The sequence below is a fragment of the Lottia gigantea genome (genome assembly GCF_000327385.1).
Source record: "Lottia gigantea unplaced genomic scaffold LOTGIsca_45, whole genome shotgun sequence".
Classification (NCBI taxonomy): Eukaryota; Metazoa; Mollusca; class Gastropoda; family Lottiidae; genus Lottia; species Lottia gigantea.
Window position 1 is genome coordinate 1525367 of NW_008709577.1, and position 22849 is coordinate 1548215.

General features: G+C 31.9%; 3 protein-coding genes across 3 annotated transcripts; 1 reads left to right on the forward strand and 2 right to left on the reverse strand.

Moving 5' to 3' along the window:
* Positions 1 to 514: 514 nt before the first annotated feature.
* LOTGIDRAFT_124009 (hypothetical protein) lies at positions 515 to 1294 on the forward strand (the record flags this gene model as incomplete). The annotated part of the gene is made up of 1 exon (XM_009060983.1): positions 515 to 1294. One exon carries the CDS (start codon positions 515 to 517, stop codon positions 1292 to 1294), a length of 780 nt encoding a protein of 259 aa, XP_009059231.1.
* A 2083-nt stretch (positions 1295 to 3377) lies between these two features.
* Positions 3378 to 8669, reverse strand: LOTGIDRAFT_218243 (hypothetical protein; the record flags this gene model as incomplete). Its single annotated transcript, XM_009060984.1, has 10 exons — positions 3378 to 3671; positions 3951 to 4003; positions 5042 to 5202; positions 5657 to 5769; positions 6717 to 6856; positions 7018 to 7110; positions 7385 to 7472; positions 7677 to 7898; positions 8288 to 8337; positions 8571 to 8669. 10 exons carry the CDS (start codon positions 8667 to 8669, stop codon positions 3476 to 3478), a joined length of 1215 nt encoding a protein of 404 aa, XP_009059232.1. The 3' UTR covers positions 3378 to 3475.
* A 3858-nt stretch (positions 8670 to 12527) lies between these two features.
* On the reverse strand, positions 12528 to 22590 carry LOTGIDRAFT_233953 (hypothetical protein; the record flags this gene model as incomplete). Its single annotated transcript, XM_009060985.1, has 17 exons — positions 22576 to 22590; positions 21475 to 21872; positions 20928 to 21056; positions 20433 to 20564; positions 19901 to 20073; positions 19178 to 19602; positions 18359 to 18934; positions 16971 to 17991; positions 16355 to 16570; positions 15976 to 16111; positions 15385 to 15583; positions 14925 to 15014; positions 14252 to 14473; positions 13883 to 14073; positions 13571 to 13661; positions 12982 to 13131; positions 12528 to 12679 (listed from the first exon to the last, which is right to left on the reverse strand). The coding sequence occupies exons 2-17, from the start codon at positions 21598 to 21600 to the stop codon at positions 12528 to 12530; spliced, it is 4029 nt and encodes a 1342-aa protein (XP_009059233.1). The 5' UTR covers positions 21601 to 21872; positions 22576 to 22590.
* Between the last annotated feature and the right edge of the window lie 259 nt (positions 22591 to 22849).

The following is a 22849-nucleotide window of genomic DNA, read 5'->3' on the forward strand; positions in this document are numbered from 1 at the left end:
GAACTTCCTCCTGGGCTGAAGACTGTCATAACATGTACCCCACCAAGCTTAGGCCAAAATTTGTTTGGGTATTTTGTTTAGCTTTTGATTTGATCTTTTATCAATTGCACGAATAGATAAAGAATAAAGTGCCGGAAAACGGAACAGTTGATCATGAAATACACTTACTTGTTTACCAGTCACATTAAGCAATAATTCAGTCCAGAAAAGAAATCATTATTTCATCTACAATCATTGCATTATTAGATTGTAGCGATCGTAGAGAATTGATGGTCACGTGACGACCTTGACCTGAAACCAGAAGTGACGTCAATACGTCACATGATAGCGTACAAAATAATGTCAACAACGCAATCAAAGTTCATTCTTTTTGACATAAACTTCTACACTTTTGGACGTTTGGGAGGTGAAAAGAGACATTCGGTGTTTTAAATATATCGAATTCGAATAGGGACTTTGAGTGCATTAAGTAAATTGAATAATGGTTACCTTATTTACACCGTGTTTTTTGTTTATGTTGATTTATTTTGGTGTGTCAGTGGTAGAACTAAGAGGAGTAATCACAAAAAGTTTACATCAAAGCAAACATCATAATCATGGAAATTTTTCATATTTTACATTTACTCAAGCTTGGCCTGCCACAGTTTGTATACAAGGTGCAGATTTAGGCCATACTTGTAATAAGGTATTGAATGAAACTGCATGGACTGTTCATGGATTGTGGCCATCTTGTAAAGGAGCAAGTGAAGACCAACCTGCTAATTGTAACAAATCTGCCAAATTTCACCATGATGCTATTTCACCATTAATTAATGATCTGAAAATGTATTGGCCTAATTTATTTAAAGATACTTCACCAGATGACTTTTGGAAACATGAATGGATGAAACATGGAACATGTGCCTTAAATGTCAGCAAAACTGCAAACGAATATTTGTATTTTTTGCAAGGATTGACTCTCTATAAACAGATCAGTTTAACTCATATACTTGATCAGTTGAATTATCACCCAGATGATAATAAAACATTAGATGTTCGTAAACTATTAAATGATTTAAAAACAAAGCTGAATGGCATTACTCCAATTATAGGATGTTACAGAAGTAAGAAACATGAATTCTATTTAGATCAGATTGAAGTGTGTTACTCCAAACAATTTCAAATGTTTGACTGTTTGAAGCTAAGACCTAGGACTTTGTTTTTTAAATCTTTTAAAGAAGACATTGGGAATGACCTTCACCTTGAAGATTGTCCAAAAAATGGTCTTGTATATTATCCTACTATACCAAAATAAATATATATATCATTGAAAACACCTTGATATGAGACATTTTATTCCAGTTTTTGTTTACAAATTTTTGATTACAAAAATGTGTTATGATAGTGTGGTATAGACTTAAATGGGATAAATGGCATAATAACTCAACCTTGATAATTATCTTTAAGCCTTTTTCTTTTTATTTTCTTAATAAGTCTTAAAAGGACTATGAAATAAAAAAAATTATGTTTTCCTAATTACACCAGTCAGTAATATCAAAAAATTAATTTGAACAAGTACTTTATCATTTCTATTGCATGTTCAGAGCATATTTTACATGTATTATCATAATTAACAGACTGCCTTACTTACGAGTAGCAAGTTGAAAATCCTCGGGGATAACCTTGTCTTATTCTCATTGGCCCCACTAAAGTTAGACAGTCTTTGACAAAAGGAAAGTTAGAAAACTTTATTTATTTCAATGTTTATTTTGTGACAAACATCTATATTATATAATGTTATTATCTCAACTTATATTTGTTTCAATGTGCCGTATCTATTTATATGAAGTGTTGAAAAGTTAAAACTCCATATAATTAATTCTTTTGTATTTTTTATGAAAATTTGTCCAACTTTATATTAAAGACCCATTTTGCTTTTTTTAAGTCAAAAATGTTTATTGCTGAAATTTGTGAAAACTTTTTTAATTAACCCTGTTGGCTCAAGTATAACTAGCATACTTAAGAAACAAATTATAGGTATAATTTATGACATTTTTAATAATGAAAATGTTTTACAAAAAAGCAGAAGTTTACCAGAGGCCTTATAGAGTTAAAATAAAAGATAAAATCTATGTACTACCATATATCTTACTAGACAACGAGGTCTTTATTTCTGAATTGAGATCTGCGCTGAAATTGTAATCTCAAAATACACTTCAACTACAGATCTGGACAAGATGTCTATAAAAGATTTCTATAAGAGATTTCTACCTCAAATTTGTCTTGTTGTTCCTTCCAATTGTAATATATCTTGTATGTGATTCAAATATAGTTTTTAATTCCATTTAGTAATGTTTTTTTTTTTTGGGGGGGGGGGGGGGAAATTGTAATCTCAAAATACACTTCAACTACAGATCTGGACAAGATGTCTATAAAAGATTTCTATAAGAGATTTCTACCTCAAATTTGTCTTGTTGTTCCTTCCAATTGTAATATATCTTGTATGTGATTCAAATATAGTTTTTAATTCCATTTAGTAATGTTTTTTTTTTTGGGGGGGGGGGTTAATTTTCTCCAGTTTGTCTACATTACAATTCAATGACTTTTCAGCGGATTTATTGCATAATTCCTTAAGTGAAAAACAGGAAGACTGCATATGCTACACATACATACTGGTTGATCAATGAAATCTGTTAGCATATAGAATCATACTTTTTCGAAGCTGGGCCTGGATGTCATACTGTCCCTCGATTCCCACATTGGGAAATTATAAGCACCACTGCCAGTATAGCAAGCCTTCAGTTTGAATTGACAGTGGTATAGTCCTTAGGTTGTAGCCACATTAAGGTATTACATTGTACTTGCCAAAATATATCATACAGGAAATTTAAATAGAAGCTATAACAATCCCTTAAACACAAACCAAGGCTACAAAACGTGATAAATTCCATTAAAGGACATATTTTGGCATATAAAATGCATTTGAAAGAAAATCTCTTAAAGTGATTAAAGAGGTTTTCTAAATTTTTCATGTGTACTGGGGATACAGATAGCATCAATTTTCACCGTTCCATTTTCAATCACATGTCTATGGCTCCCTCAATTTCACAAAAACTAAGTGTTCGATGATTTCACTAATCGTGTAGGGCCTTATTTTGTGTTTAGTGACATCAGCGAACACTTTTTTTTGTAAAATTGCAGGAAACATAGATGTCTGATTGAAAATTGGAATGGTGCAAATTGATGCTATCAGTGTCCCCAATACACATCAAAAATTTAGAAAATGTGTTTCAATAATTCATATCAATAAGCATCAACAGATTTTTTCTGAGAATTCTTGCCACCATCACCAATTAGTAGATTTAAGCACAATCAAAACAGAATTCGCAACATTTGGTGATTCTGCCATTTATTTCACCATAATGCTGCCCTTCTTAGTCAGTCTGTCACAACATCTTCTAATCATCCACACAGTTAAAATATTACAGAATAACCATCAAGATATGGTACATGTTGTATTCCGACTGATTGCAGACGAGGATGATGTTGTCCTCACTCTTTTCTTTCTATTGAGGTTATTCATCTGACTGATATTCAGTTTATCATTTAACATATTTCTAATATTATATGGCAAGAACTCCCATGACGATTGGGTTTTATCCTTCATGGAAAATACAGCTTCAAAACACAACCTAAAATATGGACAATATTCATTAAAAATAAACTGTTACTTAATCAGCCATGTTAAATTTTGTCTTGATGTCTTGATCCTAATTCCTATCACTGGTTATAATTATCTTTGCAAAATGTATCTGAAAATAATGTAAAATTAATATGCACATATGTGCAAATATGTATTGAGAGTTAACTTAATCAACTGATCTTTACTAGACATTCTTCTTCTAAACTAGGATCAAAGGAATTTAAATATTCAAAAAAAATTATTTCAAAACCTCCTACTGTTGCCTTACCTTTGAAGTGATTTAGGACTGACTCGAAAACATATAATATCATTGGTATGTGCCTAAGTAAAGAAAAAGTCAAGTATCAGTTATAAGATTTCTTTGTGACCATGGAGTTATAATTAGAAGAAAATCTTATATATCACTCTTTATAGAATTCTATGTTTGTGACCTTTCTACCATATTATAACAAGTGATTGCCTATCAAGATACACCCACTTCCCTGATAAATTTTCAGTATATCAAAGGGCAGTCGCCAATCAATCAAATCATACCAAAAATCTAATTTGTATGTCTTTGATTTAATCAAACACACAAAATTTCATAAAATTCTGACATAAACTGTCGCCTTTACATGCCACCAAAGTTAAGGGCAATAACTCAAATTCTGTTCAGGGAGCCGCGGTGGCTCAGTGAGTTAGACGCTTGCTTGCTAACCTGAAGGTCCAGGGTTCAATCCCGGCATAGGTCGAGATAATACCTTCGGATTTTTCAACCCGGTTTCCCCCTGTCAGTGATGCAGGTAAGAGGGGCTGACATGGAAAAAGCGTCTAGTCGTTCGGATGGGACAATAAACCGAGGCCTCGTGTGCTACAGGCTGTGCACGTTAAAGATCCCTCGACAGTTGGAAATCGAAAAAGAGCAGACTAATGCCGCTGTCCTGGCAAAATTTCCCTCATGGCACCCTGCATGGCGTTGCCCGACTTCATTAGCCAACAAGGAGCAGAAGAGTAGGACTTAAAACTCCATTCATTTCATTTCATTTCAAATTCTGTTCATCGAAAATTTAACAAATTCATTCTTTACCAAGATCTAACTGTAATAGGTGATCATACCAAATTACATAAAAATCAGACGAAAACTGTAGTGTCTATACTCTTCAAAAACAAATTTTAGACCATTTTTATTAAGTCAAGGGCAATAACTCAAAAAACGTTCATCGAAAAAATTGTCAATTTTAATTAAGACCAAGATCTCATCATTTTAAATAACCACCCCATATTTTATTAAAATAAGATAAAAACTGTAGTCTCTATAATATTGAATCCACTTTCCTCCAGAAATGAAACACCATATTCAGGTGTGAATAATACACTTACAGTCATTTGTCTTTGATCTAATATATTACTGGCACAGCCACCAAATATAACAATATCTTCTTCTTGTGATACACAAGCACTGTGCCATAACCTCGGTCTATTGATAGGAACATTTAATTGTGTCCATTGTAAACTTATCACATCCAAAACCCATGCATCACCTAGAATTAACCAAAATTAATGTAAGCTTTTTCATATTAATATTGATATTTCAATATCAGATGCTTTGCTTGCTGTTTCATGACAGATTTACTAATTTAACTCTTCCTATCTCGAGTAGAACATCATATTATGTTTGCTTAAATTTCTCATTTTAGAGAAATAATTTCCAACAAAAATTATCTGGTGAACAAATACTGCAGAACTAATCTGTTGGGGCCCTCCTTTACTTGTTTGTGTTATTATGTAACCTTGTCTGTTTCACATGCTCATAGAAATATTTCGTAGAAAATTTTACATATGTCTATCTTTTGGTAGGAAGATGAAAGTTATTTTAAAATACTGACATCTATCTGTGAGAGAGCTAAACTATTTGAAAGCATCAAACCAACCATTTTAAGATGGTCAATCAGAATCCTGACTCACATAAAACATGGTGTAGTGTTAATAACTTACTTAAAGGCACTTGATTTTGGGTATAACCACCGTACAGAAACAAAAGTTTTTCTGATACGGAAGTTAATGTATGCCATGATCTTCCAACTGGTATGTTAGAACTTATATTTAACCTAGAGAATAAGAAATTTTATAAAACAATCTAAATATCTATATATATAATACATTTTAAAATCACAAAATACATTTATAGTTATATAACAAATAGGCCTTTATACAATTGACAAAGGGATTTCACCTTTCAATGAACATCCCCTTTTTTCAAAATTTCTTGAGATAAAAATTTATGATTATCACAAATTTCTAACACTCAGGGCATCTTTAATATTGTTAAAATAGCTTGCCAGGCAAGGTAATAAATGCTCACTGGCAGCTTTGCTTTTAAATAAAAATATTTAGCAGTACAGAAAGAATTATCAGTAGAAAATATTCAACCTTCAGTCAAACACTTCTATAATAACTAGTTTCATCCAAATCTATCAAGAATTGGGCCTTCTAGAGTGTTTACAGGCCAAAACTTGAAAGCGTTTCTAAGAACAAGGGCACTAACTCATACTAAATTTTTTTCTGATTTTCTATAGGGTTCATCCTTGGTTAATAACAAACATTCACACCAATTTCGTCAAAATCTGTCAATAATTCAATCTTCTAGAGTGTTTACAGGCTAAAAATTGAAGGGCAGTGCTCATGCTAAATATTTTTAGATTTTTCTGATTTGGATGATAACAAATTTGGATTTTCATTTGGGTTCATCCTTGGGTGATTACAAACAATCATACCCAGTTTAGTCAAAATCAGTCAAGAATTGTGCCTTCTAGAGTGTTTACAAGCAATTGTGGGCGAATAAAAATGAAGTTTGTAGTGTAAGGCAGATAAAAACGTTTTTATTAAAAGCAATAAGTTGCGTTACTTGAAAAGCATACTTTGGAGTGTGATATTTGCCTGTCACTTTGTTCAACAATAATCAATTTCTTGTCATCATTGCTTAGGTAGGTATGTTTCCTATTTATATAGTTGAAAAGAACAAATACCTTGAATCAATTGATATTATTATACTTACTCTCCACTCCAAGTTAGAGTCTTCAAATTTAAACAATGAAGATCATTCAATCTATCATATAGATATCTTCCACCAAATAAATAAACATTATCACCTATTCTAGCTGTAGCATGGGCAGCTCTAGGCTGAGGTAAAACACCCTAGTAAATTAAATAATGGAATCAACAATTCAAGAGCATTCTTGTTAAGAAATCACATCCTGTCAAGGCTCCTGTCAACATCTATATTTCAGCCATTTTTAGCTATTTATATTTAAAGTACAAACTCAGATTTTGCACCTTAATGGAAAATTGACACATACCTTGCACTTTGGGTTTGACCAAGTTTCATCTTTAATGTCAAATACAACCACTTGATTATTCCAACCTCGGTTATGTAATGATCCTCTATCACGCTATTATTCAAGAACATAGAAAACATATTGATTGATAAATTCACATTTATAATACTGATATTGACAATTTTAAAGATAGAAACATTTAAACAAATAACAAACAATGTACGAACTGTGAATTACTATCTTTGTGAAATTGCTAATTATAAGAAATCTTAATAAAAAATTACAATAAAATACCCATGTAGACAGTGTGTCAAAAAACAAATGGACAACTCCTCAGTGTCACATTACATAAGTCCATATCATAATTATTATTAATTATAAAACATACCATCTGTAAAGTTGGATCAAATTCAAAATTACCATGGTCGTGAATATAATGATTTAATGGAACACCAAATCCACCAAAAACATATATTCTGAAAGAACGAATATACTAATTCTTTAGATTATCTAAAGGTTGCAGCTGTTGCAAACACAAAACTCAAAGCTGTCCTTGTCAATGTTGCTTTTTCTCAAGTTAGAATGCTCCACTGACCAATAATCAAATTAATGATAGTTAACGTAATAAACGAAATGCAGTTACTTGTTATTATGAGTTTATACACAATAAGCTTACTTACTTATTATCATAACACCAGCATGTAGCTTTGTCTCTAGGACTTAAGGCTTCACCCAACACTGTTAGTTTAGACCATGTCAAAGTTTTTAAATTAAGTTTATGTACAGTATTCACATTTCCTTCATAAGAATGTCCTGCTATCACATATAAAAATTCATCATAAACACAACTACAGCTTCCCGACATACCATTTGGTACCTCTCCTCTACTTTTATGTAATTTCCTATAGTAAACAATATAAACAAAAATCTGACATTTGAGGGGGGGTTTGGGGGGGTTGGGACATTAAGAAATGGACACAATTACTTGATGATGACAATGTAAATTGTTGAAAGGGGGTGTACAATAAAACTAAAGAGTAGTACGTGTATACCATAATATTGTTAACGTTATTTCACCTAAAGATAAGCTTAATATAAATTCCATTTATCTGAATAGCATCAGCTTTTTAGTTCACATGGCAATGTGGCCACAAGCAGCTGGACAAAAACAGACAGTTTTTGTTATCAAAATTATCACAGTCCATTCAGAGATGTAAATTGACTCATATTGGTCAAGGTTTCTGGAAAAACCCTACAGCAATTCAACACATATAATCTATTAATCACTTACCATGTTTCTAATTCTAAATTATAAACCCAAATATCACATGGTGATAAATACTTCTCTACACTGTCATCCTTAAATATAATATCAATTCATAGTTTTATTCTGATTCTAATCAACAGAAGTGATTAAAAACACCAATAATAATAATCAGCTGTTTTTGATGAAAATCTAGAAAAAATGATGTTGAAGATTTTAAAAATTAAAATCTGAAGATTGCAGCTAAAATTTAGCTTTATCAGCTGGAAAAGAGATTTAGACAACTACATTCCTGTCAGATCTCAAAAACGTATGAATCATTTACCTGATATCCACCACAAACTAAAACATTCATTCCAATACATTGAGATATATGGCCACATCTTTCTGGTATTCTAGGATAATGCATATCTGTTGTTTCTTCCTCTGATTCTGTATCTTCATTACCTAAAAACTGTACCTCACCTACATCTATCACATTAGTCTCATCTTCCTCCATATTGCTTTTTTTAAGCTTATTGACTGAAATTAATACATTAAAAAAAGACTCAATAATTACAACTTAAAAACTTACACACAAATGGTTTTAATTAATCCACTTAGAATATTTTCAATCTTTCTAAGCAAAGTACTCAATTTCAGTCTCCTTTCATAATGAAAATCTAGTTAATCTACAATAAATCAAATGTTACCACTATAATGGTGTTTTTTAATGTTTACTGTGATCCAGTGTCTTATAGGCAGATACTCAGGGTTGCCAAAAGGGTCCCAGCAGCTGGACATAATAAAAATTGTATCCCTTTCAAACAATTTGAATCTAAAACTTTGAAATGCACTGAATTTCAATCAAAACAATGTAATTTTCTTTTTTGTATACCTCCATGATGGCTGTCAACATAATGACTATTTCAACTTATATTACACAGGTTATTCTTTATATAGAGTTTTTTAAGGGTCAAAGATTACCTAAAGATTAGCTTAGAGGTTACAACACCTCATATAGGTACTGTAATTGGCAAAATAGCAATAACCGTTTGGTAAACTAGGGTCAATTTCCTCAGAGATTATTGTACATTTCACAGAATACTTACTTAATTCATAAAGATCAATTACTTATTTAATTTAGTTCACCGACTACAGTACACCAAATCAGATAAGATGATTTTGTTGTAATTTGATGTAAGTAGCCTACAAAACCAAATCTAGTGATTGTCAAGATTTTCCAATTTTCAACTGAAATTCACAATGTTTATATATTTATCAACACAAATACAGACTAGCAGTACTATTTTGAAGCTGATATTTCAATTTTCTTAACAAAAATAAAGAAAAAGTCCTATATAGAGCCTAATAGTTTGAGCCCTCTGTTGAACAGTCTAATATCAAATAGATTATAGACAACAGGTCATTGGGTTTTTTTGACTGTCAGGTAGTCTAGTCAGATTTATTATATAACTCTGTGGTAGGAGTTGGACATGAAACAGTGGTCTGAAGCCATCTTTTCACCCTTCCCTTAATCTTCATTCTTATTCTTCTTGCATGCATAGAACTGTTTTGTTAGTTTCACATGACTCTCTGACTTTTACACTTTTCGCTGCACTTGCAGATTTAAATGGCCAATGTTAGATGTTTCGCCAAAAAAAACTTTGATGGAACCAGGGACATGACATAAATGGTGTAGGTAGGGAGACAGTGATGGTATGACTGAACTACAAAAATATTCATCTTTCCAAATATACCTGGGTATTGCAGATCCAAACTATTTGAAGAGGTTTAAAACCCCAGTACTTGCGGAGATGTGGAATGTCCCCATTTAACAGGGCTTATTATTTCTGTCTGTAAACCAGCTGACATCTGTCCAATAGTTTTCAGCGACTTGAATTTAGGTAATGGCAGATGTTTTGGTCTAAGAACTGTAGCCTAGACCCATGCACAGTTCTATGTTGTGAGTTACAAAAAATTTGGGAAAGGATCGGCTACCCGTCAAATTCGTCTTATGAAGGACCCTCCGCTTTGGTAAGATAAACAATATCAAACAGTCACGATCACTTACGATATTAAAATTTTAGGCCTAATCACCTAGTGTATTTCAACTTTGCAGAAGGACTTTTGAAGTGAAATTTCAGTTATTACCTCCCTTTTCTGATCAAGGGAAATTACTCCATAAAAGTTTTTTCCAAACTGCAAACAACAGCAGATTTTTTATCAGCAAATGCTGCATATGATGAAAAAAAAATGTATTCTGAGCTACAAGGCAAATTGACAGTTTTCACTGATAAGTTAGGAAAGAGAAAGCAGGACTATAAACTATACATTACAAAATGCCTTTGGAAAATCTTAAAGGCCTGTATTTTATGAAATTTTCTACCCTTGGGTGTTTAAAAAAGTACAAAAGCAAATGCAAAGTGACAGGAAATGTTAAAAATTTAGTTTATTGAATAACAAATTGAAATCACAATAACAAAATATATTAGAAAGAAATAATGGCAGCATAATCATGATTTGGTTCAATATCATATCAAATTAGCACTAAACAATTTTTTAGACCTTACATGCATTGTTTCTCTGTAAATTAACAGTTCAATTTATTGGAATAAAAATTTAAAACAGTTTTTCTTTTATGAAATAAATGGATAAACTATCTGTTTTGAATTTCATTTCAAAAGGTATGTAAATAATTCTAGGAGATAATATAAGTCATTTTGGTTCAACCATGTAACAGCACTGATGAATTACAAATAAATTAATTAAATCAAATAAAATGCCATTTCTACCGGTACCATTAAATAATGTTAATTATATTTTTATTTCAATTATATTATATTTGAATTATTTATAACAGAATAAAACAAGAAATTGAATTTGTCAAAAATTGGGAAAGAAGCTGGAAAAATGAATAAATTTATCACAGAAAATAACATTTTGTATATACAATAAACAACAATATCTAAAGCACATTGTGATTTACATAAACACAAACAAAATACAGTAACTGGCAAAAGCATAGGCACAACATTAACAAAGCTCCATAACCATATGTTAAATATTATATAACATTAATTTTTACCATTACAAAGTACAGGGCTCTGTTTCTCAAAATATCGTAGATTAACGTACGCGCATAAATAAAATTAACGATTTGATAACGTCAAAAATAATGTTTTTCTTCCCCATAAGTGTAAATTTTTGAGAAACTGGGTCCAGATGCTCTGAATTTGATCAGATGTGTATTATCAAAAACTGTAATTGCTCTTGCTCTTATTTTCTTATTATGGATATGGTCACATTAGGCATTATTAAGATTTTTCCACTCCATAATTTACAGTTTAAAAGTATTTACTAGCTACAATATTGACAGTGGCTGAGCCAGTGGGGGTTGAAATTTTTCTTGGGAGAACCCTCTCAGACACACCATGAGAGGCTTGCAACAAGATGCCTCAACAGAGCTGCTGTATTTTGAAATCAGCCTTGATTCCCCGATTGAGTCAGTCTTGCCCCCTGCTATTAACGCCTGATTTTCTTCGAGCACTACTTTTAAACATAACTGATAAATTTTCACAAACCTAGAAAGACAAAGCTGACCTAACCTATTTTATCAGAATTTACTTATCTTATTTTGATTGGATTATCTATTACATGTTTACTCAACTTAAGGTAGAAAACAAAAACAGTTTTGAGTTGAAATGAAAAAAGGCATACATCTACAATGGAATATAATAATCATGTGTTTTCACCACAACCAGACATGGTCACAAAAATGATTGTCTAATATATTGACTATCATCTACAAATATTGTATTCATGATGGACAACACAGTTATAGTACATGGATATATCAATACATCTATATTTATACTGAAGACAGACAATAGTTGATTCTGAAAACCAATGTAAGCCTAATTCTATGTTATGTTTGACATAATAGACTTTTAACCCATACTACAGATTAAATATTCTTCCAAAGATAGCATTTGAGGCAGAAATAATCTTTCACCATTACAGCAAATTACATGTCACAATTCTGATTTATTTTGACCTCTGCTGTAAGTCAGACCTAGTTTATAAATCTACTCATATTAACAGCATTGTATGTGATTTTAACATTTACAATTTTTCACAGCCCAGAAATCATTTCACTCGTACGTATTGTATCAGACAAAATTTTAGCAAATTTCCTGCCTTGCATATCTTTATATGACACTTAAAATAAATACCAGTAATAATGGAAGAAGCAAAGTACAGATAATGCAATGAGTCTTAAATGAAATTAAACAAGTTCCCATTCACCCTCATCACTTCCAACACTCAGTGTTCTTAATACAATCTCATCTACTTTTTCCTGTCTCTGTAAAAATTTGGAATGACACTGTAATAAACTACCATTGTTATTGACTCCCCATAGTTCATCATTAGGTGATACTGTAATATACAAAAATATTATATGATAATGTATGAAATAGACCTTGTATAATTTTCCAAATAATTTCCTCAAATACAATGTATGTAATATCTAATAAACTATTTCATCTATTCCCCCAAAATTCAAGTATACATCAAAGCATTTTGAATTTTTTTATATAAAACATTACAGATAAAGTATTTGTATCAACAGAGTATGATAATATCTTCATTCCACACCAGCTATTCTGATAACAAAATACATGCCAATAAGAAGGCTTCCTCTCTTCAGAAACCCTCAGTCTGAGAGTGATACAACTTACCTGATATACAAGTACAGAGACCAGGAACTTTTTTCCAATAATCACCTAGAACATTTCTCTCTGTTATACCATATCTATAGAATATTTCATTCTGTTGGTTTAATGCCCACACACCAGTTTTACTGATAGACAGTTTAACAGCATGTATACCTACAAAATAGTTTATCATTAATATATCTTCTTTCATACATCAAACCACACAGTCAAATCTTGTGTTCCATCAAACTGATGAGGATTTCCCCTCTTTTCACAATACCAGAAATGTGAAACAAGTCTTAAATAGTCATGTAAATAGTCTTCAGAAGCGAGAACTGCACAAAAATTGCAAAATCCACTTTTTCACTAGAAATTTCACTTTCTTTTTCTATATATGTCTTTTCTTTATATGGTGTAGTATCAAGAAAGAGTCATTATTTTTAATTTCAAGCATAGATAATTCTGTTCTTACATGCATTTGAAAGCAGAAATTTTGACGATGAGCTGTGAACACTATTACTGATTAGCTTAGTTAAAATGTAAGATATTAAGGAATGTATATAGAATATAGTTCTTTTCTTAAAGCCTTTAAGAACATGAAAACATATCATACCTGGTGCTTGACGCCACTCTTTACCAATAGGTAAATTCTCAGTAATACCCAATCTAACATAAACCATCTTTTTACTATCAGTTGCCCACACCTGAAAAACAATGTATTTTTTTAGTCATATGGCAAATAACATGAGGACATGACTTTGGTTATGATCTATTAGCTTTGAAATACCAGATCGAAAGTGTTGCCTGGTTAGCATTAGGTTTTCCAATTATATCAAGTTTGTGGCTTTAAAGCTTTAGTTCAATGGGATAAAGAGGAATTTTTTTTTCAAATTATCTTCAAAAAAAGAAAATAAAAAATTCTTACCATCCAATCATTGAAACCAACAGCTATATGATTAAACACAATACCACTGAATGAATCTAATGGTAACCATACAGGACTTAGTTCTTGATTTGTTGGTGCCTTAGAACCTATTCTCTGATATACCATTCCACTAGCATCTACTGCCCATATATACTGATTATTACAACTTATATGGATCAGATGAGCATCACCTGAAATATCATCAAAATCAATGTGAACACTCATTTGTATCATGGTATCATGCACCAATTTCACAAAACTAATTTCTGCTAGTCACTGGTCAGTCACTAAAATAGATTTTACAATCAGTTTATTCAATAAGGATCTCTCTAAATTTCAACCCTATTAAGAAATTGGAAAAAAACTGACCTAACTGAGATAAATTTAATGTCATCCAATTTGAACCTTGTGGACAATATCTGCCCATACCACATCTAGCTACCACTTGCCCTTCCACAGTTAAACCCCAAACAGTATCTTTACAACCAGTTAAACATATCATCATTGGTGATAAAGCTACCATACTAGCACTTCTAGTAGTTGGTGGAAATGTATACATATCACCATTTGGTTGTTGTGCCCATACTAGACCTGGTTTAAAAAACACAGTATCAGTAATGCTTTGAGATTTATATACAAGACAGTAGATCAAAACAATGGTATCTGCTATTCATTGCTCTTTAGCATATAATAATTTTCTAACTAACAAAACTAGCCTTGAAAGCATATTAAACTATATTTCTTGCTTTGTGATTCAGGGGGGGGGGGGGGGGGTGGATTGCTCCATGCAAAATAATTCTGACGACAGATAAATTTCATTATTGTAACCAAACACCATACTCCATTGCCACTCCGGAAAAATTTAATCAAGTCTGGCTACGGGCTTAACGTGATCTGGGTATATACTACTTACTGCAATTTTGATCTCATTGTTTTAATATACAAGACTATGCCCATGATAACAGACAGTTAACATCTTATCATAGTTAATCTCATACTGCTAACGTAACTTTAATTCCTGCCAGATTATGATAAGACTTACCCCATTCTATATCCAAGAGATTAGCACAAACATGTTTCCAGGCTGTTGATGTAGCCATTCCTATTGGAGGACATTCACTCCATCTAAAACCTACAAAATAACATGAAACACCCCAATGAATCTTGTCACTCATCATTTAAATGTTTAGATTCATCCTTGACAATTAAACTAACCATCGGTGTGTATGTGTGTGTCTTTGTCTCTTTCCAACTATAGTCATAAAAATGACTAACTCATTTTTACATAATTAATAAGCTTATATATTGCTCTGTAACCTAAGGCCGGTGCTTTCATTAAACAGTATTGTTAGGTTATTATGCCAATGTCTTATGTAGTGATTGAGAGTTTTTTCGATTCACTAAGCAGTAAGGAGGGATGTGCATTATACATTCTTGTGCACTGTATTCGTAATATTGCAGTAAATTATTTAGCTTCACAATCTAGACACAAATATAAATACCTTGTATATTGCCTCGACAAACGTGAAGAATATTTTTATATTCAGGACAAACCCAGACGCCAGATTTATTCACTGCTATTAATCCACCACGATTTGAACTGATTAAATAACTTAATTTCTGAGGATCTAATTTACTAGCTAATGATTTCAAATTATCTAATGTTGTAGATTCTTGAAGGAAATATTCATTAGTTGGTACCTATAAAATTCAAAAGAAAGTGTATTACATCCCTCACTTTGGCATTAAGTTCGTAAAACGAAAAATTAACACTGAGTATAGTGAAAATTAGTTGAAAACTAAATAGGGATAGGCTTTAGCATTTTAAATATTAAGGATCACTAGGTTTAACAATTGGGGTTTCGTCATACTATTTATATCAGAAAACAGAGCTACAGCATTAACACTATTCAGCATCCTTAGATTTAATACAGGGTTTTAATTTGAGCTCTCTCTAGGTGTTATACCTTATACACCAAAAAGATGCCTACCTATATTTTCCTTATGAAATGTTGCTCTATGTATCATATATGCCATTGTAAGACAATTATTGTTATGATTGTTATTCTGACGCAAAAAAAAAGAAAACCTACCTGGTACCATTTACAATTACCCATAGGATTGTCTTTAGTAACCTCTGATACAAACCATATACCACCTAATACATCTACTGCCCAGCCATTATTCTTCTCTAATATAACATGACCAAATAATAACGAATCTACACCGCTACACAATAATAACAATAACTCATTAGGATTAACAAAGAATATCATATTTTATGGGAAAGAAAGTGATGTTCACATTTCTGAAAGTTTCGACAAATCCTGTAGATGAGCAGTGTTAACCATATACATTACAGAAATATAAGTTTAAAATGAAGGCAAGGTTTGAAAACTATCTAGCCAGAAAATAAGATAAGAAGAACAGAAATACTGCTAAGACTAAATAAGGAATCGACAAGGTACATACCAATCAACAAATTCCCAAGATGTTCCTTCTTTACAATCTACTGTAATACCTTGTCTATAGATTAACTTCATATCATTAGTAATAGCCCACACTACACCATTATAACATGCTATCTGTTTGATATTATATTCACATGGTATAGGTATAGACTTAAAACATGGTCTATCTTTACTTAATCCTTTCTGAAACATTATATTACCATCAACTTTAATATACCTGAAATATTATAAATAGATTTTCTAATGCGTTAATTTCATACCTGTTTTCATGATATATAGAAGTATGTAAATGTTTGCTAATAAAAATATAATAGCTCAATTCCAGCTATCTTTATGACTGTTTCAGAAATAAATCTGCGTATGGTTCCTATACAATCTAGCACAAAAAACAAAGTGTAGAATGTTAGATTGTTGTCAGTCTAACGATGTTATTGGTGAAAACTACACGAAAAATGTTTACCTGATCTCTAAAAAGAAATACTTTTCTATTCATAGATTTTCGACTAATAAGACAATCTACTGTGATTTGGTTTAAAAATTTAATCAATTGAAATCATATGAGCAACAACTGAATGGTCTATTTGAAACTCTCAGTAAGATGTTCATTTTTCACTTACCATGCAGTGAAATCATCCACAGCTACATAGGCTACATCTCTTACAGCTTCTACCCATTTCAAACCTTCAGGTCTCTTAGATGTCAGTTTTGTACCTGCAAATGCCACGTTCTTATGTAACCTCCACACAATATGTCCTTTAGATGACACAGCAACTTGGCTTGCTGTACCGGCAGCCTTACGCCAAACAATTTTAGGACCTAAAACACTACTATAGTAAATATTTTCTGATTTATCAGTGAACCAAATATGAGTTTCTGATACACACAAACTGTAGGTATTAGCTCCTGTAGACACTTCATCAAATATATTCACAGTTAAATCCATTTTCCCTTCCACAGATTCTAATCTCCTGGGTTCTAGTTTAGAGGCAGATGGTTGTGACAGGTAAGCCTCAGTTTCAGGAGACAAAATGGAGGTTTGAGGACTAGATACAGAACTAAAACTAGAATCAGAATAAGGATTTTTATAAATTGAGTAAATATCATCAGAATAATCAGAGGTGCTGTCTCTGGTGGTTGCATCTTTCACTGAAGGACTTAGGACAGGAGCCTTCTCTTCTGGTTTATTTTCATTTGGATGTTGAGTTTTACTTGTTGATGGTTTAGATTCCTGAACTTTACTTGGTTCTGATGCCACAATGGCATTGTCTTTTTTATTCACTTTGAACTGATCCAATTTCACTTCAGTTTTTTCTGCATTTTTTTCTACTCTTTTTTCAGTCGCATTAGCAGCCGGTGTAGAATTTGTTTTTGGATCGGATTTCTCCACTTTGTTTTTCTCCAAATTAATAGTGTCAATGGATGGTTCATCAGTTTTTAGAATTGCTAAAGAACGTTTTAAAATGTCATCAGCTCGACTTAATGCATTTAATCCCTTATCACTGGTTGGTGAGCCATCATTGACTAAGCTAGAAAAGGAGGTCTTCTGTTCACTGTCTAAAGATGATAAATTAGTCATACTCTCTGTTGATTTTATGGAGACTTTTTCATCAGAATCATCATCTCTTTCTTTCAATTTTTCTGGAAAATAATTTAAAGACATGCATGAACACTCTATCACATTCCACTATTTTTAAAGGAATAAAATTACAGATTCATTTTTGTTGAACTACTATCAATTATATGTTTGAGCATATAACCATTTCTTTAAATTGGAGTTTACACTGTACAGTTTAAAGAAGGCAGCAGCCATTGCATCAGTGAAAGCCATTTTTCAAATGAGAATACCAGAAACATTGCAAGGCTTTTCAAGGAACAACCGCATTTATCAAAGGTTAGCACAATGAAAAATTCCTAAGCAAAAAAGAATCAAATCGGAATATCATCATCTAGACAAACTACCTCTTTAATTTGAGAAATTACATGTCGTGTATCTTATATAACCTACCTGCTTTTCCTCTTTTCTTCTTTTTTTTAACTTTATGACTAAACACAATATCATTATCAACTAAGCGTTGAGAGGAACTAGAAGCTGAACTGGATTGAGATATCTGACTATCTAGATTAGATAGATTTTCATTAATAAAGACTGGTGTTACTGGTCTAGAACGATCTTCTGTTGATACTTGTAGCTTGACTTGTTCTGGAGATTGTATGGTTGAAGGCATTTTAGTGGGGGATGAAGTATTAGATGGAATTTTTTCTGGTGAAGGTGAAGCTTCTCTGTCAGGAAAGATCTGAAGACCTGTTAAATCAGGTGTTTTAAGTTGAACTACTGGTGGTAAATCAGGAGAAACGACTTGACCTTCTTCACCATCAATTAATGATTTCACTGAGCTTTCTTCTGGTAAGTTTCGAGAACCATGTTTGAAATCTAAATGCTTGAATTTATCAAAGACATTCTTTTGGAAAAAACCTTTAGCACTTTCATTGAGTTTAGTGAAACTGGCTGTAGCTGGAGTGTGAGAAGGACTTGCATCTTTGGGACTAGGTGTTGGATGAGTCAGGGGTAAATTGACTGTATCTGAAACAGAAAACAGACAGGCTTAATTAGTTCCTTGACCAACTGTTACACATCAAAATATCTAATATTACTTTTCTCTAAACAGAAATCTGAAATAACCATTACTTGAGTTTATACTTCCTCATATGAAAAGTTCATTAGCTGTTAACAATGAATTGTCAAACACTTGCTTTAAATTTCAGGTTTCTTTTCACAGTTTCCGAGGAAAAACACAGACATATCATATTACAAAATATAACTTACGCTTCATTTCTTCTGGTTTATAAGCTAATCTTATTAATGCCAACTCAGTGTTTTTTCTTAAAACAAATATCTCATCACGATTGACAGCTAAATCAATTATTTCACCTATTTTATCTTGAACACCTATTATTTGGCTAGTAGATGGTTCAATAATGAACATTGTGTTATTATTATATGTTAATATCTCATTGTCCTGATACATATACACTCTCCCAAATCTAGTATCAGCATTCTTATTCTTCTCTAGTGTTTTAATTGGAATGATAGGATTGGTGTCTGACAGAACATCTTTAAATATAAAGGTATTAAGAACAGTTCCACCTATATTAGCTAACCATACACGACTACCAGGACGGCAGGCATAGAGTTTAGCATCACTTGGTTTACACATCTCAGGTATAAAACAAGCTCCAAAATTACCAGTTCTACAAGATAACATTTTAAACCACTTTCATAATTTCATATGTAGTGAAACTATATAAATATCAAAACAGAACCTAACACATATTGCTATACGATCATTAAACAACTGACCTATTTCATCTAACCCTAACCCTACTGAAGTTTGACAAGTGGTATTTGTTCTCATGGTCTGAGACAACTTCGAATAGTTTTTAAAACAACATGTGCTTATGGCCATTTACTCAAAATTTTTGGATTACATGGTTGATGTTGTCATTTACTCTTTTTACTCAATTTTCTACAAACTTCTATTTTACTCACATTTTCCTGTCCTGCACACCAATTTGTACTGGTTTAGAATGTTCCAGATCTGTTCTAACAACTTGACTTCTATATTTAGTAGATATCAATACAGCTTTATGATCATAATTTATCTGAATTATTTCACTATCTGATTTATCTTCATCTAATAATATTTCAGACTTAAACTCACTCTAAAATACAATAGTTTAATTCTAATGAGGCAAAATGAGCCCTGGTCTCAGATTAATTCTGCGATGATGATCTATCAGAGATTGTAGAATCATACAGTTTGGATGTCTCTGGCAGTGCTTTGTGCTCTAGGACTAAGGTTATTCTTGGGTTATATCACAGCATTTCAACATTTTCTATATTAAATCAAGAAAAACAAATTGATCAATTTATGAGAGTTTTTTCAAGTTGAAAGATCTGAATGAAATGGACTGTGTTGTCTCCAATGTAAGAAATTTCACATTATAGTGCTCAAGGTATCTTGCTCATTAAACTACTGTAGCATACAATGAAAGACTTATATACTAAAATAATCACTTACAGTATAGAAATCAACATTAGTCACAAAAACTCTTCCATTTTTATCACCGGAGAATAGTTTCATACCATTAGTACTCCATTCAATATATGTTATACCTACTAGATGTACATCTTTAATATCAACCTTCTGTAACTATAATAATAATCAAACTATCATATTTATTACAGCAGCATTTTACATGAAAAGGAGTATAATTGTGTAAATATTCGCTTTATCTGCTGATAAGAATTTGATTCTAATTATCCATAACTCGTTTAAGAAATCAATCCAATGGTCGATTCTCCTGCTATTCAACAATAACATACTTTGGAAACCTAGACTCCTTGGGGATATTATTGACATTCCTGATATTACTGTTATGAAAAGAGTTCAAACTTTTACAGCAAGTTTTCTATTTGATTGGAGTAGAGCTGTACATCATATCTTCATTATGAAAAGTGTCATGGATAATGAAATCAAGATCTATCACTGACAAAAGTATACAGTAGTACGTACTGTTTTATTTTTATCTAATGCTTTAGAAGGTAGTAGATAGATTATAATATAACCAGATGATAGACCCATAGCTAATTGATAATCTAAACCATGATGTAACTTTACACAGGTAATAACATCCATTGTAGACTGAAAATATAAAGAAAAGGTTTCGTCCGACTGCCTTGAAAAGTACTCATAGCTTACTATATATTCTAGTCAAGCAAGAATAACGTCAAAACTAATTTGTAAATGAGTAATGCTACATAATAATCACATAACAATTTTAGATTTTGCGGTCAAGTACTGCAGCACCAAGGGCAGTTTTGTTTTCCAACAGACAACTTTGGCTATAACATCATATATCATGGACTCGCAATTTCAAATCAGAAGTGTAAAGCAATAAAAACATAAAAACATTCTATCACTTGAGTTAACAATCTAAATTATACGGGTAAATTGGTCAAAAGAGCACCTGCTAATGTTCAAAGCATTCAACAAGTAAATGATTAGCCTATCTAGCTATTTACAATTTGCAACACAAGGGCATTAAATTAGAATAACTTACATCAGTTTTAAGTCTTTCCATAGTTTGTTTGATTCTGTTATAAAGAAATACCAGTCCAATATTAGTACCTAATGCTATATAATCATCAGTGACATCTACACATGTTAATATCAAATCACACTGCATCAACAATCTCTTTGAGCTTTTTTAGGTATTTGAGACAGTAAGCTAGTAAGTTGATTATGTTCTTGTGGAATAGGTTTATTAGATGCTGGTTCTTCTGTTGGTTTATCTTCTTTGCTGATAGTATCTATCTTACAAACTGATGATAGTGGTACAGTTTTCACTAAATCTTCATTGCCCTCCATGTTGACTTGTATTTCAAACTTTCTGTTCTAATGAATGCTAAAAGTCAAATCGCATTGTTCAGTCAAATATCAGTAGTTATAATAATTCCTCTGAAAAGAAAAAAAAACATCAAAATTTATAATTGTTTTTGTACTATTTGAAACATTGATATGTACATAGGTCATTGGAGACTGCAAATATAGATCACACAGTGCGAACTTTCATTGATAGTTTACTGATATGCCACATATTACACAAACTCAATAAAGGATTGAACAATTTTACTTCATAGTCGGTCTTTATCTGATGTACAATGGGCACTGACAATTGATTTTAATAGGCCTATTTCAACCAGTTTGTTATATATTGTGTGTTATGCAACACCCATAGTACCATTAAAAACAGCAGTAGGTAAGTTATTCTGACACACTGTGTCATTATACATTCCTTACACATCATAAATTCTTGGCCTCTTATTCCCACATTGGTATAAGGTTTTATTAGATAAACTCTCTTATAGAAGCACTGACCTAGATCACAAGCAGGGACTGTGAATTTCAGCATTGGAATACATTATTGTAAGGCTATTTATGGCTTATCATTTCAATGCAACCGTAGAACTGTATACTGACGTAACAAATTATTTATTTAGTTAACACGTTGTAACATTCTAATCAAAGACAAAGTACTCTCTTTAGATGGACATATCCTGTTGATCTTTGAAGGAGAATGAAGCTTATGGACAAGCAAAACTTCCACGGAAGCAAAGAAATCAGAAAACGAGCATTTTTTTGGTTATCTATGAAAATCTACCTTGTTTATCTCGTGATGGAGAATCCCCTGAGAATTATGGGATTGGGGGAATTCATTATGAGAAGAAGGTAGAATCGAATTTTATAGGCGACAAAAGAAAGTAGGAAATAGATAAATATGTGAAATTCTCGAGAGATTTAACTTGTTTATGTACTTAAATATTATGAGTAGTTTTGAAAAAGGATTCAGTAGTGTTGTTTTTGTTCTGAGAACGAAAGAATTGTTCTTGTACTTCCCTATGAATTTATAGGATTGTCCTATCGGGAATCCCCAC